This window comes from Grus americana, chromosome 4 (genome assembly GCF_028858705.1).
Source record: "Grus americana isolate bGruAme1 chromosome 4, bGruAme1.mat, whole genome shotgun sequence".
Taxonomy (NCBI): Eukaryota; Metazoa; Chordata; class Aves; order Gruiformes; family Gruidae; genus Grus; species Grus americana.
This window is the reverse complement of record NC_072855.1, coordinates 28,168,837-28,188,185: the sequence shown is the minus strand read 5'-3', so window position 1 is coordinate 28,188,185 and position 19,349 is coordinate 28,168,837. Positions and strand designations below refer to the sequence as shown.

Here is a 19,349-nt window from a genome sequence, read left to right as displayed (position 1 = left end):
AGAGGAGAGGAGCAACAAGTAAAACACAGATCATTCTCAAATTTGAGAAATATTCAGAAAATTTACTTCAAGAAAGATAATCCTGCCTCGGAGTTCTCCAGGAAAGGGAGAGCTCCCAGGCGTGCCCAATGCTGCATGTCTAGCCACCCCATGTCACAGACACTGGAACCCTGTGTACCCCTGCAGAGATGCAGGCAGCTGAGAAGGGACGTTTGAAAGAAAGCAGAGAAGTTTTGAAAACTGCCTGGCAGGCAGCAGTCAAAGGAACTCATTCAAAATTGAATTGCTTCTGTGGAAATTTCCAATTTTGACAAATTGGTAAACACTGATGAGGAAGCTTTTCATCCGACTTTTCTGACCGTCTCCATTACTCAACCCGTGCTTGATTTAGACTTCAGCCATTGCAAATTCTCTGCCAAGCAGCGTACTTCAGCTGAGCCAGCTCTTCTCCTGAGGAACAAGGCAGCAGGACTTCAGATCTTCAGAAAGGGTATCCCAGCAGCAGGACAGCTGGCATAATAGAATGGACAAAGGCACTGATACCAACTCTTAAGCTCTCAACTATTCTTAAGCTCTCAACTCCTAATTTTTGACAAGTCAATGATGTTGACATTTTCCGGTGTGGATACTTAATGTTGGACAGCTGAAGCCAGATAGGGTAAACACTTGTACTTCACATTACTTAGACTTCATTTAATCCTTCTGCTTCAGCTTCCCAAGTACAGAAAAATGAAGGTAATAAAATTATTATCTGCAGAGACAGGTTATTATAAATTAATGTTTTTAAAATCCTAAATGTAATTAAAGTACACAGTAAACCTTCCAGCTATGGATAGACAAGGATCTATAAATCTTCTGCAATTTGGTATATTTATTGCTTTTTCTTACTTTTTGATTTATTTTTTTTTTAGTATTGATATCATGACAATTCAAGTAAGGAAAGGGAATCAGAAGAAACCACTGCTTGAGAACCATGTGAAATGTGATCTTAATAGTTATTGCTTTTACTACTTCTGTGGGGTGTGTTTTTCTTCCTCTCTTTATTCTTAACTTTCTTGACTCTTTTTTTGTCAGTTTACCTGTGGCTTCCATCTTCTGAGAAATTAGCCTAAGCTAAGTCAGATAAGGCTTCTCGTTTAACATTGATGACCAAGACAAGATAGAAACAATGCTATAATAGCATTTGCTGAATTTCAGAGCACTTCATGTGATGATGGCATTTACCTGTCATGTTCTTTGCCTGAGTTGTTTTCCCCCTAAAAGAAGCATCAGAAATAGAAACTATATCCTTACCCTTTCCTATTCCTGTTTCTGTGTTTAACCTTCAAAGGCAGTGATTCATAATAACTTAAGAGCTCACAAGTATAAATGAGTCAGTCACCCCTCCTCCCAACAGAGGGGTCTTAAAAAACTAGACTATTTTTCAAAAGCATTAGGCCTCCATTGATTTAAGCACTTTTGAAAATCAGGCCTTTTAGTTATATGTTTACACGTCAATTGAAGAAAAAGGGTTTATAATTATATATATATTATAATTATTATAATTATACAATATTTTATATTGTAATTATTATAATTATTATAATTATAGAGGCAAAACTTGTCCTTAATTTTTCTTAAAAAAATAGACTCTAGATTTGTACATGAACACATGTTGTGTTGAACATTTTTTAGCTGAGTACATTCCTTTGGCTTTTGCACAAGCACTGATGGTCCAGAACTGTTTGAACCTCCAGTGGGCTAACTGTGATGGCTTGTGCTGCTCTTGATAGAACGCGACTTATAAAAAGCCCGTAACTGTGGTGCCTGCTGGATGAATTCTGGTTAGAGAGTCCAGCTGAAACTGTGCTTTGTGCCTCTCAACTGTTTTCAGTAATTTAATAGTGGGACAAAGTGTAACGTTTTAATACAGGCTTTATTTGACGAGCGTGTATCCTTTCAAAGCAATAACTGTAATATTTATTGTAAAAAAGGAGGATTCATTTTTTCGTTCAGTAGATTCTGATTCTGAAACCCAGAGTTCAAATTTGTAATTCAGAGGAATCTTTATTGTAACACTATGTAAAGTAATGATGAAGAAACAGACACAAGGCTCAGACTGCTAACATTAACAGATGGTAACAGGAATAATTCAGGATTTATTACATTTCAGCTTCTTTTGTCTTTAAGGACCAATTTCCTTGTATGTAGGGTATGAATAGGAACTTATAAAATATGCAGAATTTTGAGAGAAAATATGAGGCAGAAGTTAAAATCTGCCAGTTCCTCTTTTGTGTATTTTCCTCTCTCTTTATTTCCTGCCTTCCTTTGTTCTGTTTTCTTATCCTTCCTTTTCCCTCAGTCTTCTCATCTCTCGTAACTTTTCAGCTTCCCTTGTCCCTTTCATACCCTGTTTCAAGACGTTCTACCTACTCCTTTCGTTCTCTGCCGTGGCGTGGCTCTCGCCTGAGGCGAAGCAGCCTGGTGGAGAGCCTGCCGTCGGGATGAACCCTCACATCGGGGGAGAGCAACTGGTTGCGCTGAAACTCGCTGCTGTCACCAGTGCCTGGAGCTATGCTGGTTTAAGGCAGTTTTGGCAAAAAAGAAAGAGAGGTGCACGATTAATTTGCATCCATTCCCATTCCTCAGGCTATCAGGGATGAATTTACCCCAGGACTTTTTATATACCTTGAAGTGCTTATCTTAATTATGACAAACTGAAATGAAGCTCTTGCAACTGAGGATCTGTGGATAGCAAGTCTCTTCTTCTTCCCATCCATCCCCCCTCCACTTCCCAAGTCTTAATCCTTCACTCCAAGGACTTGATGTGATTCGAAGTGAGTAATACATACCAACAAGCGGAATCTACAGACTGTCGTAATAACATTTAACAACATCATTGCGGTCAATTTATTTATTCTCAGCTCTGTCTTCTCTGCTCATTTCTGATGGGAGGATGGATCCAGAAGTATGTAGAAATACTATGATAGAATATGGGACCTTTTTTGTGAAATAAAACTTAAAATGCAAGGCAAGCCTTAAGATTGCACATCCTGCAGTTTACTATATGCAAATTGTAAAGTCATTTCCATGTGTCAAATAATACGTCAGATGCAAACAACTGATAGCAATAGGGTGAGGTTACAACAGGACCATGCTTCCAATCATTTGGGGGGTGTGTGTGTGCGCGCACATTAAGATTTGACAAGTGATTTTGTTGCCTATAGCAGGGTTCCTTCAGATTATACCGGTATAATTGAAATTAGCCTTGGTTTTCTGCTGTTGGGATACTTGATTGTCAGTCATATTTTTGTAACACCAGTGTTTTTTCATGGAATTGTAATTAAGATTTTGTGTTATTATAGTACAGGCCAAATTTCATAGTGCAGGCCAAATTTCACAGTTAGTCCCTGCAGCACTGTTTTACCCCCTGAAGAGCAGCTCTTGTCACTTTTCCATTTCATGTCAGCCTGTGCCAGGAAACTATTTGGAGAGAATAATCTTTTTTTCTGGAGATTCTCCCACAGGCAACATACAGTCACTAGTCTTCTGAACTGTACCTGTGGTTTCTGTATGATATTTCAGCCAAACCCGTAGTTTATCCTTGTTGAATACTAAGAACAGTGCAGACTCAGCACCTCTTGTTGTCCACTGCTTAAAATGACTTTGTAAGATGTTTGGAGTAGAAATCAACTCTGTGTATGGGTGCTGCATATGGGATTACAAATAAAACATCTCTCAGGATGTGCAGGGGAAGTGTGCTTTCAGAGTGACACATAGTAAGAGTCAGCCTTTACTTATTTGCTTAAAAAGCAGGGACAATCCTGGAAAGAACATTCTTTTGGGTAGGAAAGGCTTTACAAAGTCCTGTATTCTAATAAGCACGTCTAGTCTTCGGCTGGAAAAGGAAATTCAAGTTAAAGATGAGAGTGCAGAAATGTGCCTCCCCCATGCCCCAGAAGTGTTCTGAAAGTCCCGTATCACCCCATCTCTGCTTCGGGTGCGGCTACATCCCTTTGAAAATACGCTGCTCCCCATGCAGCCGCCCGCGGAACAGTCTGGCCTTTGCCTGGCGGCTGGTAGAGCATCTCCCGTCACAGGTGAGCACTGCTGATTTCTCCCAATAGAGGGCAGTGATTATACTGTTGGCCTCCATGCAATCAAAAGTAAAATCTGCCTATGCCACGTATGTGTCAAAAGGTAGCTTTTAGGAATATAGAAACTATTAACTATTCATAGTAAATGATGATTAAATATGGAACTCATAATGTAACAGCAGGATCGCTCATATAGCAGGCGGCCGTATTACTTTTAGAAATGGGAAATTCTGAAGTGAGTCAAATTGCAGCTAGTTGTAGTCAAATATTTCTTTTTCCAGCCAGCAACTGGTTTTAAGGCAGAGAATTCCTCATAATGGCTGTCTTGAGTGCAGACGGTAGTTGGCAACTGCTGTAAGAAATTTCCTGCAAGTGTGTGTTATCCCTCTTCGTGAATACCGTTCCATTTTGAGCCTAATTGAAAACTGAAGATAGAAAACTCAGCAATTATTTTTCCCTGCAGTACAATATTTAATATTTTGATTTCATGGCTGTCTGACTGCAATGATTAGGAAGAACATTTTCTTGTAGTATTTACAGTACCACAACAACATATCAGGAGCATCATGAATCAAGGGAAGGAACTATTATGTTAAAATACATGCCACTTAAAAACATACCCAATTAAAAAGTAGGATGTAGTCAATAATTGCTTTGTAAGCTTTTTCTTGTCTTTGGCTTTCAAAAAGGTATTCAGGATGAACAAACCAGCCTTGAACTAGAAAGGCTTTAATAGGAATGATCTGCAACAACAGAGATAACACCTCTGCAACAAAGACATTTTATGTTTAGATCCTTACTGCTGTGTGAAGTCCAAGACGGTGTGGTTATTTTTGCTGGTGGAGAAATGGGAAATATGTGTGTATTTACTGATGGTTGTATAGTCCTTTAGCTGAAACAAACTACTCAGTAGGACAAACTCTCGTCCGATAACCTCTGTGTTAAGCGGGGTAGAGACCCCTGGTATTTACAACAGGATACTGATTAGGAGAAGTAGATGAGGACAGAAATTTGTTCAAAATGTCCCATAGTTTTGCATAGAGAGTTTGAAGAAGTACTATAAATTTATAATGTTTGCTTGTTTTTTCTTTTTATATCAGATAGTATTACTGAAGTCTTCACTAACATCTATGTGACCAGTTTTGGACCTGTTTCAGATACTGATATGGTGAGTTTCTGAATCTTTTGCATATGTGGTAAATGGTGTAAGATATATACTATTAACTTCTTTTAAACCTGTATTTTGCTTTTACTTATTGTGGACAAATTGGGAATAATTTCACTGAAGTCAGGAAGTGCCAAATCCTGGTAGTTCTAAAGATGGAAATTGGTTTATAGACCTTACATGATAAGCACACTTGTATTAGCTGTTCAGTTTGGACCAGTGAATCTTTTGGTTGTCCCCACCGACTGTACTTTGGTTCATATTCTGGAGCAGTCTGGATTCCTCTTGGATGAAACTAGAGTGAAAGGTGCACTGTAGGAGCACATTTAATGTTGGCAACAGTCTGAGGGACCTGACCAGAGTCAGTCTAAAATGAACTTGAAAGATGGAGCTCAGAAGTTGGGTCATCAGCATGATTGCGGTGTTCTACAGATCTGTCCTTCATAATTTGCACTATTTAGTAACCATTTAAAGGAAGCCAGTGACATTAAAAGAAAGAAATTGTCAGAATATTGCTCTGGATTTCAGTTTTTAATGAAAACAGTAATGGAAAAAACTCATGACTTCACAGTGTTTGCACTTACACTGTTCCTGTGAAATGGGGAGGTGATATTTAAAGATGTGGTACTGAGGCACAAGGACACCTACCCAAGGCTGTGCAAGTCACCTGTGCTTAAATGGGAATGCAATGAAAAGCTCCCTAAGCCTAATCTCTATCTCCTGAAATACTTTTCACATCAGTGTGTAAATGTGCAGAGAACTCTGGGTGTCCATTTGCACAGACAGATATGACGACACAGTAAGGGGGCGGGTCGTTTGATGCTACAGCTCTAACAGCTCTGTGCAGAGGCATTAATCAAAACAGGGTGTAGTGCATCAGAACAGCAACTGTTACTGTAATGGATAGGTCTATTTGCAGATAAGTAGATAGGTAAGTAAGAGCAGTTTAATACTTACTACTACAAGTTTCAGGGTTAATTTAGCTTGTTCAGTTGATAATTATAAAGTCATTTTGAAACGTGTGAGCAGTCAATTAGAAAATTCCAACATGTGAGTTTTGAAATAATAGCTTCTAAACTATCACATATTCTGTCAAACATGAAGGTGACATTAGAGTGTTTATCATGAGTACTCTTTCATTTAGGTGTTGCATTACTCAATTGATAATGTAAACTACTATACAGAGGGTTTACTGATATTTTCTTCTGTAAATGTTGGAAGGTCTGGAATATTCTCATTTTATAAGCTTCCTCCTTAAAAGACTTAATTGGAAGACTAAGTTTGACTCCTGCCCATGTCCTCCTAAATCTCAAGAGGATCCCAAACTAAATCTCAAGAGGATCCCAAACTGAATCTCAGACCTTTTTTTGAAAGTTGGGTCCCAGCTCCTGAGGTCCTCCGCTTTCACAGTGTGAGTGGTGAGGCCCTCATCACATCAGGTTTTTAGGCTGGATGCTGCTGTTGCCCAAAACTCTCATAGTCATTGCTGCCAGTAGGATTCGTTCCCCTGGGATTTTTCATAGCAAAGAAAGTCAGCAGATACATGACTGCACCCCTCTGCATTATTTATTTGCCAGTTTGGGGTTTTTTTTCCCCCTTTGTTAACATCTTGTGAAGAACAACAGTGCTTAGGAGAAAAGTCTATTGAAAATGGGAAGGGGACTCACTGCCATGGGAGATGATTAACGTGTGTTTATAGTATGGAACAGGGACGTGGCACACTGAAAATGGTGGGTGGAACAAGGCTAAAGACACTGTTGACACATAGCAGTGTTGATTCACAAAGTTGATAAAATAACATCCTAACCTTTATTGTTGAATTGATAGCAATTTGTGAGGTTTCTGTTTTCCTCACTAAGTACAGTAGTTCCTGTTAATGATAATATGGTATCATGTGCTATGTATGACTCGATATGATTGATAGAATGTAGTTTTTTATTCATACTCCCTGTATTTTTCCAGTATCATGATTTTTCAAAAAAAAAAAAAAGTCAGGTGAATTTGATCTTTCACTGATTTCAGGCTAGCTGTAGTTGTTGTTGAAAAATTCAGGAGGTAAAAGCTGAAGCTGAGATTTTTCTCCAAATGTGTAAACAGTCTAAAACTTTTGAGCCTTGTTGTGGATTAACGTTTTGACTAAGTTAAAAAGGTGCTACTCTCTGTTCTGCCCCATATAGTCAGCTACCAAATCTTTTGACTCTTGGCCGGAGCTCTGTTGGAAACTGTGCTTCAAATGAGCTGCTGTGACTAAAAGATGGGTGTACCTATATTAGCTCTGTTATAAAAATGTTATTGTATGACAACAACAGTATTTAATGTCAAAGGAAATGCCAATATGCAACAGGAATTTTCAACTTCATTTTGCAAACTAATGAGAATCAAGGGAGGCAAACCAGAACATGGGATTAAACAGATTTTACTTTCACTGTTCTGTCTCTTTGAGCTGTTATTTCTCTGAAAAGTTTAAGTTCAGTATTATGATGCAATGCCTTACAGGCTTCCAACAAGATCAGTGATACAAATGTATTTTGACATTAGCCTGAGAGAAGAAAACTGCATTGTTTAGAAAAACAAACAAATCAAAAATTGAACAGAACAATTGAAAAACAAAGCATCTCTGAATTTTCTAAAGAGACTTAGAAAATTCTGATCTAAATTTCTGATTTAAAAGGCTAATTAAATATTTATAATTAAGTTACAATCTGTAATATTTGAAAATTCTGAAGTGAAGGATATTTTTGGTTGGAATATGGTTTGTAGGATAACAAAATGGAAATTATTTAATTTAAACAATTAAAATGATTATTTATCTTTTCTCTTTTTTTCCAAATTAATTAATTGTAGTCTGCTAGATTGACATACCTTTATATATATATATATATATATATATATATGCTGATAGCTCTAATTTCAGCACTGCAAGCAAAGAACTTTTACAGCTTTTTCTGACTTTCTTTCCAGGCTCTCCTGACACTTTGGCTTCCAAAATTTCCTAGATAGCCAAAGTCCTGACATCCTTGAGAGGAAAAAAATGTATATGAATAATAAATGAGAAACATGTACTCTTCAAGCAGTAGTTATTGTATGTGAGACAGAGCATATAGCCACTGAGAGCCTTATATGAAGTTTGCTGTGAAGAAAGCTTTCCAAAATTTTTGCCAGGTTTTGCTCAGAGCAGCCTTTCTAATTGTCACTGGGACCGGTCTTTCTTGCTTTCCTACAACACACAGTTAGTAGGTTGCAGGACCTGAATCAGTTTTGCCTGAATATTGAAACTAACAACCTTTCTGAAAGTTTTGTGTTTCAACTTGCAACCTTAGCCTGTCATCGTCTTTGGGGAGTTTTGTTTACTGTGGTTACATCTTCCCCCCCCCCCCCGCTATTTGTTTGTACAGAACAACTTTTCCTAGTTTCTTGATCGTATACTTCAAATTTTTCGCTCCAGAGTCAAGACACATGAACATTTCTCAGTAGAGATGGTCATACCCAGCTAGTTCATTGCTCCACACACTTCCATCTTGTCAGTTTTCTACGAAACTTTCAATAAGCATTTCTGATTTTTCAAATATAGCCAGAATAGAAATTTTAAATGAAGGCTGAAGGTCAAATCCTGAAATGTCCGCAAGGATTGTTACACGATCTCTCACAACAACTGAGGATAGTTCTTTAGAGAGAGTGGCTGAACTGGGAACCACATTTGTTTGTTTGTTTGTGTCTATTTTTCAGACTTCCTCATTCCATTTTGTATTTCAGATTTATTTTTTTTTCTATGAAACTTATTTTTTAGCTATTTCAAAGTGAAATTATCGAAGCTTGACAAGGGATGTATAATATGTTAGTCAGGACAGAATAAGGGAATGCTCCAAGATGCTTTTTTTCACAAAGATTAAAAAAAAGTACTGCAACTATTTTACTGTAGCTTTTAAACTCAGTAACAGAAGACTAAAGGCTTAAAGGCAAACAGAAATGATAAATACACTTGGTTTTCTTGGGTGTTGGGCAGCATCTGCGTTGTCTTTTTATCATTGATATGTTTCTGAAAAGTCAGTAAATTGGTTGCTTTGCTCCCTTTTGTTTTAGGCCCAGGTCATTGCCTTTTCAAGTTAAATCCATAGGCTGAAATTTTGAGGAGGATATCTCATATGATCTATTGCAGAGCTTCTGTCCTTTTATTCTGTTGGGAAGGCTTGTTTCCCCCTGCAGCATCTTGCCGAGTGGATCAATATTGGCGATTGATTTGTCGGAGGCTCTATCCAAGCCCTTCACCGACATTAGCTTTCAGTGTACCTCTTGTTTGGATTCCTGTGCCTGGCACCAGGCACCCAGTGTGATTCAGGGTTGCTCTTTCTCCATGTCTGAATAAAAAAGGGTAATGAGAAATGTTTGTATTTTCAGTGACAGTAGCGTGAATAGTACCCTGTAGTCTCTTTTTTAAGTAATCCCTATTTGTGTCTTTCACATTCCTCTCTTATCCCTCCTCAGTGCTTATTTTAGACTCAGGGTTCGTTCTACATCAGGTCTATGGAAAGAAAGGGAGAGAAAAGCATTTGGAGAAAGTCCTTTTCATAAATGGATATGAATAGGAAGACATTTATTTCCCTAGACACTGTCATTCAAACTGGTTAAACACATTTTTTCCAAATTTTTTTCAAATACTTCATGTTTAGATTAAATGCTTAGACAAAAATGACTGAAGTTGGCAGATGAAGCAGAAATAAAAGGCTTGAAATGAGTTCTTCAAATAGAGGAAAATCATGCTACAGTTCCCTAGAAATATACCGCATTTTCTTTATAGTATTAAAGGTCGTATATATCTGGCAGACATTACTTATGTATTTAGAAATGAATACACTTTCCTTTGAAATGCAGTGATGGGATAGTATTTAAGTTTTTAACAGAGCTGTTAAGGGTTTTGATACAAAATAACCAACAGCGTAGTTTCAAACCACAACCCTCCTCCATAGGGGAATTTATTCAGTATATTTTCAATAATTCTATTCACCAATGTCTAAGATCCGCACCTCCCAAAGATGTGAAAGGCATATCTGGCCATCTGCTATTTCCTTCTATGTACCGATGTGTTTTGCACACATCAGAAGGTAAGTTCTGGAAAACAAGAAGAAGTGGACTCAGTTTATACATCTGTGCAGTGAGCTTTGCTGATAGATACACAGCTAGTGAAGTACTTTTGCAGACCCTGAGTAGTCGGTATTTGCAATTGTAGCGTTGAGGGGGTTTTGGGAAGAGGAGAATTGCATCCTGAACACTTTCATTCTTGATATTGCTAATTTTTTTTTTTATTTATTTTTTTTTAAGGAAAGAAGTATAAAATGAGATGGAGATGGTAGAAACATTTTTTGTCCAACCTGGTAGACAGGCCTAGGTACAGCCAAGCCCTACAACAGTGTACTTCAAGAACTATGAGGTCTGCAGACTGTCATAGCGTGTTAGCCCTTGTGTATGCCATTTGCACTATGCACAAATCTATCCCACAGAGAATGAAATGACCAAACCAGCAAACTAATGATTTGATCTTCCCACTGTAAAGCTAATTTCAGCATTCACTCAAAAGCTAGATCCAAATGCTTAGTGAGGAAGTTTGGTAAATTAATTTGCAGAAGTTCCATCACAAACTTGCACTCATCAAACACACAAATATCAGATTACGGTAAGAATGCAGAGACTGGGCAGATTATTTTGCTTTGAATAATTGCATTTTTTGAGTCTCCTGTCCAAAACTCCTTCTTTGTTTTCTTGAAAGTGGTTTTGATACTTAGTTGCATACCAACCATTTTAATACTTGTATACTAATATTGTTAATGTTTTTAAGCTAAACTGAAACAAAAATTATACATTGCTTTCATGGTTCTATATGTGTGTCATTTAATAGCTTTAACTGTGGTCAAGAAAATGTCAAACTTTTAGAGAATTGACTGAGAAAAATCTTTACAAGCAGGGAATGAGGAACTCTGGCCTGAACTATTCACTAAACAAATGCCGTGTTCCAGGGGGTGATTAATAAAATGTTCCATCTGTTCCATGACAATACTGCTTGCTAATGGACACTCACAATTTTTGAGATGTTTGGAACACTTCCATCTTTACTCCAGATGCCAAAGACTGCCAAAATCTGCCAGCCTTTAGCTGAGAGGATGAGAGTACACTTTCTGTTTGAACTTTTCCCATAAAAAACTAGCCTTAGCAAAAAAGAGACTGCCATGTAGTGAGGAGGGATTGCTTATACTCCTGTCAGTTAAAGCTTCTCCCAGAGATACCAACATCTTTTTTTATTGTGCATACTGTTATGCACATCTGCATATTAGAAGAACAACGAAATTCCTTCACTGTTTTATTATTCTGACCATTGAACTGGCAGAGCCTCAGTGCTTCTTAACACTGTAGTAAGAATCTCTCATCTGTCCCTAAAATTTCCTGTAAGCTGGTATAATACATATTTGAAAGACTATCTTTAATTTATCTTTAATTACAGCTGTGAAAGCACCATTTCAGACACAAATCAGTAGGAAGCATTTGCTTGTCTAGAAATGATTACAGGAGTCCTTTGTAGTCCTGAAAGTATGCTGTTATGATTTTTTGGAGATACTGCACTATAGACTGGAGAGTGGGTTGGTAATGTCCAGAGACAGCACAGGTTTTTTACATAGAGAATATCTGCAGAGTGTATGAAACGAGTATTGGGTATTAATTTGAGTCTTTTTTTCTAGAGTCCAGATTTGCATTTCTAACAGAATGTTAATCTTGCTTGGAAAGTAAACATTACACAGCATTTACCACAAAGTGGTACATATATGGAATAGGAAATAGTTACAAAATCTTTATGTAGCATCTTTTGATAAAAGCTGACTTTTTGTCACATTGATTATATTAAAAATATGTTAATAATTTCCCATTTTTTTATTTGATTTGTATGATATTCATCATAGAGATATTAGTGATCGTAAATAGAATAAATTGAATTCAGGTGGGAACATGGGATCAGTGAATATAGCACGGAATGCAAGAGGCATGTATTGTATTTTGCTTTTCATGATTACTCTGTAAATGGACTGGGACAAGTTAATTTCATCTCAGTGCATTTGTTTCCCTTCATATAAAATTGAGAACCCAATACTTCATTTGAAAAATGCATTGAGGTCTATAGAAAGATAAGTCATTTAAGAAGAATGTGAGATTTTATTGCTATTGTGGTGAATGGAAGGAGAAGGTGTTTGTGATCATTCACACCAAACCTTGGTTTATTCCCTGTTTCCATCTTCCTAATGGGATGTTCTGCAAATAAAGATTTCCAGCACGAATTGGATGAAAAAATTGCGATAGACAGAATTACCTGTGGATCAGTCAGAGATTTGTCAGTGGGATCTTTCAAGGCTGCAGCTCAGATTCTCTCCTGCTTATTCCGCTTTCTAAGCAGTTGCCATGCATCAGATGTGTTTTTTTGAAATGTTGCTATTTTGATATAGTGGCATTTCATGTCTGCTTTTTTTCTCTTTTATATCTCCTGTAATTCTTTTTTTATACATTGGAAGACATTGAAGAAGTGGGACCTTTGAAATTCTTTATTACAAAAACTTTAAGATTTATATTCTAATCATTTATGTGTAGGGGATATTTGTCAAAGGAACTTGTAGAACTTATCACTCACTTCTGTTGAATTTCAGTGGGATTTCAAAGTCTTGCTCCCTCAGGCTCTTCTTTCCACTTCTTTATACCTCAAACATCAATCTTCTCATACATAGCAATGATTCATTGGCAAAGCCCCTCAGACAGAAATGACAAAGAGGCTTCTAGGGCAATTGTTTTCCTTGAATTACCCAGTATTTCTAGCCAGATTTCATATATTCCCCCTGCTTCAAGCACACTCTTCCTGCTACTCCTGATCCTCCATGATTTTATGCATTTTCTGACTTTCCCTGGTCTACAACTGAACTGAGAGGTAACTTGGAACTTGTAAATGGGATTTTAAGTCACAATATTTAGCAAATAAAACATATAAATCAGCAAATAAACCAGGACAATTGTATGTGATCTTTCATAAAGAAATGGGCAAATTACTTGTCATGAGGCAGTATCTCTGGCATTGATGAGAGGCAGTAAGAGATCAGTTACAATGTCAAAGAAATACATGTTTTAGAAGTGCATAATTGTGTATTTCACAGATATGTTTACTAAAATATTACTAGAGATAATAGCAACTGGCATTAAAGGAACCCAAGCAAATTAATTTTCAGTGTACTGTAGTTTTATTTAGTATTTGAGTAACTAGAACTTTAATTAGAAAATGACAAAATGGTTTTGTACTAATGTAAGACCTCTTGATATAGCTAAAAATTGGGCTTGTGGTTTTGGTCAGGTCAGTTTATCAGTGTCCAAAAAGATTTCCCCGAGCACCTGTCACAGTTCCTAATGACATCTGCTTTCTCTCCTGCCCTGCCATGCTCCTTCAGGTAATAGAATTCTCTTTCCTTTTTTCCACATGCTCGTCTTAGCCTCTGGCCCTGACCTGGAAAATGGTCCTCGCAGCTCCTTGGCTCACAGACCAAAGGAGCTGAGAAGGGCTGCTGCTTCTCCCTGTCTACTCAGCACTCCTTTTGTACCACCGAATGATTGACTGAGAAAAAACTTAAGCCTGGTTAATCAGCACACAGGGGAGCCAGCAGAAAGTGATGGGGGCTGATAAGTTCCTGGAAATCACTTTCATATTGAAATCACTTGAATATTTTATATTGGTTGAATTTTATCAGGACTTGTCCATTCAAAGATAATTTACTCGAAAATGGTTTTTGAAAACTGTGACATTTGCAGAGTAATTGCAATAGTCCTGACTGTTGTTGCACACTAATATTTTGAAATCATGGGTCCATTTTGCACCTGTCCAACAAAATTGAAATTGCACCAAGATAGCATTTGCCAATACACAGAATACAATTTGCTTCCAACAAAGTTTTTAAGCTTTTCCATTTCTAACTTACATGCTGTGCGGACAGTAGCAAACCACTAAATCCATTTACAGATCCAATTTGATGTCAGTTGATGAATTGACATTATCAAGGTTTAATCAGTATCTTGTTTGTTTGTTTGTTTAGAACAGCAACAAAACCCAGCAGATGGGATACCCAGCGCTGGGTGACACAGGCATCAGGTCTGGGTCATCAGTCTGTTTTCACTTGCATCCTTTTCTCCCGACTGTGCTTCCTTCCCAAGATTAGGCATCAGAGTAAAGTTCAGCAGACAGTGTGTGTCACCTGTTAATCATCAGCTACTGTTCCCTACCTATCTACTTTTGTTAATAAAATCCATACCACTACAGAGCCTTACTTTCCCCTTTGAAAAAATCTTCCTTATATCAGCCTGCCTGGATATATTGCGCTCATTATGGATGGGTAGCCTTGTTCCCTTCCTTCCAGTCTCAGCCATTCTCCCTGCTCTTGAAATGCTGGGTTATATCAGCTGCATCTGCTGAAGGAACTATTTAATATCCTTCTGTGTACTTTTTTCTTACCTCTATTGTAAAATAGCTGTGTTTATTGAAATTACCCTTGTCACATGTACTGTGTGTATCAGTAACAGAAATCTAAATATTGGAAGGATTTGATATACAAACAACAGCTAGTAATCACGAAGGAGAATGTCATACCCTTAGTAAATCGACTTCCTGTTTATTATTCTCAGAATTATACAATTTTGTTTGATGGTGGTTCTCCCTTGACGATTTTACCAAGTGAATTTTTGCAACCAGAGCTTTTCTGTTTTGGCCCTCAAAAACCAGATTAATGTTTCATTGAGTCAAAAAAAGCATATCTTTATTCCATTGCAGGAATACACAATAGATGTTTTCTTCCGTCAGAGATGGAAGGATGAGAGATTAAAGTTTAAGGGCCCAATGAACATTCTTCGATTGAACAACTTAATGGCCAGCAAAATCTGGACCCCAGATACATTTTTTCACAATGGGAAGAAGTCAGTGGCTCATAACATGACAATGCCAAACAAGCTTCTACGAATCCAAGATGATGGGACTCTCTTGTACACTATGAGGTAAGTCTTTTCGTCTGTTCTCTACTCAAGCTATTTCTCGAGGTGATTTTTCCAGATAACAATTAAATAAGGTTCCAGGAGGACTATCCTTTGTTTCATTTCTGTCCTAGCAGAAAGCAAGCTAGGAAAAAGTACATTTTGTTTCCAGTTCTGTTGCAAGTCTGTTGGGTAATTATGAACCAGATCAGTTTTCCTACATGTTCCTCAGTTTTCGTACTTATATAATGCATTAAAAGATACTGACCACCTGCATAAAGTGCTTGGAGACCTTCAGATGGGAATCACCGTGTAAGAATTGTTAAGAATACTCAAAGTTTACCAACTCCATCTTAAAACGATTAAAACAGTATATGATTTTTGCCTGTTACTGCGCATGTTGTATCAACCATGTGAGCCCTTAAGCAAATTTATTATTAAGATCAGTGGCAATAAAAAAATAAAGAGGAAGAAGAAAGGGCTTCAAATTCTTTCCTGCAGGAACTACAGGGAAAATATGGCTTACTCTGTAATACTCTGTATTACTCTGTAATAACTGTTTCTTTATATCTAATTACAATATTTTACTTAGAATTTTAATTATTGCATCCTGTGCATGATCAGCAGCTAAGATGAACATTTAGCTGGTAAAATATATTAAATTTGCTTAGAAAATAATTTTTGAAAAATTATAAATATCATGTATGCATAGGCATAAGCAGCATTTTTATAGGACTAATTTCTTCTTTGATTACTCTTTTTACAATAATGTAACTTATATGAGTCTTTTGGAATTTTTTAATCCAAATTTCCAGAAACCCTTGACTTAGTTGCTTTCTTTTTCTTTGAGAATATTTAATAAATTGAATTTGATGTGAATGTAGACTTAAAATCCACAACCTAAGTCAAATATAAAATATGAGTTCTAAAGCAAACATATATTGTGCAATTTTTTCCATGCAGCCATACCAGCATACCTTAAGCCTGATACACCCTTACAGTATTGAGTGTTGATGGGTAGACTGCTAATGATGTTGAATGATGTGGTTGTTGGAGAGGTTCAGAAAAGTTTGCTGGAAACAAATTGAGATCCCCATTTATTGTATTCTTGCTTGGGCTCAAATCAATATTTGAACTTGAAATTCTCTCCCTCCAGAAGGTATTATAATCATATGCTATACATAATAAATACTGTTTGAAACCATTATGAAGAATTTTTTAAAAAAACATAAGATGAGTCATGCCAGCTAGAATTAACTAAGCATTTTTATGACTTGTAAGTATGTTGCTTCTGAGGGTATGAGATTAATGTGTAAACTGTTTTCTTTGTCTAGATTTTAAACAGCCATTTTTTATCTGTGTCTATTTAAAATGATAGTGTGATTCATATCAGAGGCTCATGCAGTTCTTTCCTTTGCCTTCAGCTGTTTGCTGACTCTTCTCTCTCTCTGCCTTTTGACTTCAGAAAAACTTTCCTGGGGACTGGGGCAATAGAAATATGGAATGTTTTTGGGTGGAAGGGTGGGACTACATAGCGGGGAATACACTGACTGAACCACTGGGGGTATAGGAGGATGTAGCTGATGTTTGAGGCTGGATGAAGAGGAATAAAGACATCCACAAAAAAATCTCTATCCACAGGAGACTTACAGGATAGGAAGGAGAAACAGAACACCTTTTTTTTTTTTTTAATTAAAAATAAGGAGAAAGAAAAGTCTGACAAAAACTTTCTTCAAACTGTTTTAAATTATTTTTTTGTATTAATCCTTATATTTGACACTGGGTTATTGCTGGGATTTTTTTCACAAAATGAGCAAAAGTGAATGCATTGTTAACATATTGTCATGCTTATACATAAATAAAAATAATAATCACAAGTAACACGGAGAATGAGTAGCAGCAATCTCTTGAAAGAACACAAATGGTTTTTTTTCTGCATCTTCCATTCAAACGCTAAAAAAAAATAAATTCAGAAAACTATGGAGCACAGTCCTTTTGCAAATTAACTGTATTTTATGTGCTTTTGTAATGAGCCTTTGAGAGCCACATAATCACACATGTACCTCAGAATATTATGAGAAGAAAATGACTGTTCTTAACAACCTGCAGTTACATAATTTATATTTTCATTTAAATGGCCTTTCCTCATAGTTTTGAGGTCAGTTCTTTCAGGTTTTTGATGTAATAAGTCAATGCCTTCCAAAGCAACACATAAAAGGGAAGAAGCAAGAGCTGATTTAAGTTTTAATTAGTTTAATATAACATTTCAGTTTCATCTCCTGAATCAGCATGAACTCTGTTCATTTCTGTGGAATAGATTTTCTTGTCCTGCTAACTGACTTAAATGCATGGCGGTCTTTTGCCTTTTAGGCTTACAGTCCAAGCTGAATGTCCAATGCACTTGGAGGACTTCCCTATGGATGCCCATTCATGCCCACTGAAATTTGGCAGCTGTAAGTATAAAACAAGAAGTGTAGCCTTTGGTTAGTGAATATCTAACATTGCTCAGCATCACTCTGATTCAGTAAGTTGCTACACGAGAGGTTGAAAACACAAGATGGTACATTTTAAAAAGTTTGCAACCTGACACATTGAAATCTCTTTTCTCTAGTCAATGTTCTTCTAATGTATTTTAAAGCTTTCTTGACTCCAGTTAACAATAAACACTATGCACCTAAGTCAGCACTGCACTGATCTACTTTTATTTCAGCGTGCAACCCATACCGATGAATGCAGACCTGGGTGCACATAGCCTGTGTAGTCTTAATGAAGAGCATATTAAAGACTTCAAAGAATGTTTGTTTTTATTTATTGAAGCATTTATTTTCTCTTTATTGTTAATGATATTTCTTTTACATCCCTAGTCAATGAAGGCAACAAGAAATGGCTTCTTGTGATAAAAATTTTCCCTCAGCACATCTGCATGTTATAGACAGGTGGACTTTGATCTCACTAGTATTATTTTAACAGCAGCATAACTTCATTTACCTATACTACACTATTCTTTTTTGTGAATTAGGATCACATTATATATATTTCCTGGATTTTGTACACTAAAAGGTTTTCTTTTTTTCTTTGGCTGCAACCTACGTGATATAGATGGCATGCTGCCACTATGGACATCATTAACCAGATGAATATTGTCAGAGCACTGTGCACTCTTTCTATAACCCTCACATACCCATTTTCCTTGGAGTTTGGAGCAAATTAAACCATGCTTGTCTTTCTGATGATGTTTCCACACTAGAGGGAAATCTTAGCTATGGAGATAAAAGATCATTAGAATTAATCATATTTGTATCATGGAGCCTTTTTTGCCCCCTAAATGTTATAACAGATAATACCGCTTAATTAACTAACAGCAGAGATGTTAGCTGAAATTGGCTACTGATTAATAATATTTACTATATGTGTGCAACAAGGTATGTTTGATTTATAAGGTGCAGGAGGAAAAAAGACTCCTATGCAGCCTCAAAACAACTTAAAAAACCTCGCAAGAATGAAACTGGTGCTGAGGCCAAGAGGCTACTTTATAGTACGTCTTCATTTGCATTCCTAAGTTGGAAACCCTTCTGAATTTGTGTGAACAGTGTTTTTTTTCCTCTAGTTTGTTTGGGTATTTTTGCTTACTAATTTGTTCTTTGTTCTCTGCCCATGGTTTCCGGTTTTCTAGTAAACAGGAGAATTCAAACTGTGAGCAGTGTGATTTTAGAAAAGCTGTCTTTTATTTCCCCTGTAGTCACCTGTGCTCCAGACTGTTGCCCATCCAAGGGACTCTTATTTCTGTTCATTTTGAACGGCTTCACACTCATTTTATTACCTTTGCTAGAACTCATTTCTAGACTACTGTGCATTTTTCAGCTTTTATTGTGGAATAAAATTTGATGAATAGTGGTGAAAATAAGCAGGAATCCTGAGGATTTTGGTTTAGCTGAGGCAAGTCTGCCAGTGGTACATATTTGTCATAGCTCTTCATATGCTGCTAATGTTACATTGCAAGGAGGATCATCATACAAATGTTTCAGGTTGGTTTTTTTTTTATACATAAGAGAAAAGCCAAACTGAATGTACTGGAG

General features: G+C 36.8%; 1 protein-coding gene across 1 annotated transcript in view; it reads left to right on the top strand.

Annotated features, from left to right (window-relative positions):
* GABRA2 (gamma-aminobutyric acid type A receptor subunit alpha2) overlaps positions 1-19,349 on the top strand; it is a 65,899-nt gene that overhangs the window by 23,456 nt on the left and 23,094 nt on the right. Inside the window, exons 4-6 of the mRNA XM_054825295.1 lie at positions 5,177-5,244; positions 15,077-15,297; positions 17,644-17,726. Coding sequence (XP_054681270.1) covers positions 5,177-5,244; positions 15,077-15,297; positions 17,644-17,726 — 372 coding nt within the window. The remainder of the gene's footprint in view (positions 1-5,176; positions 5,245-15,076; positions 15,298-17,643; positions 17,727-19,349) is intronic.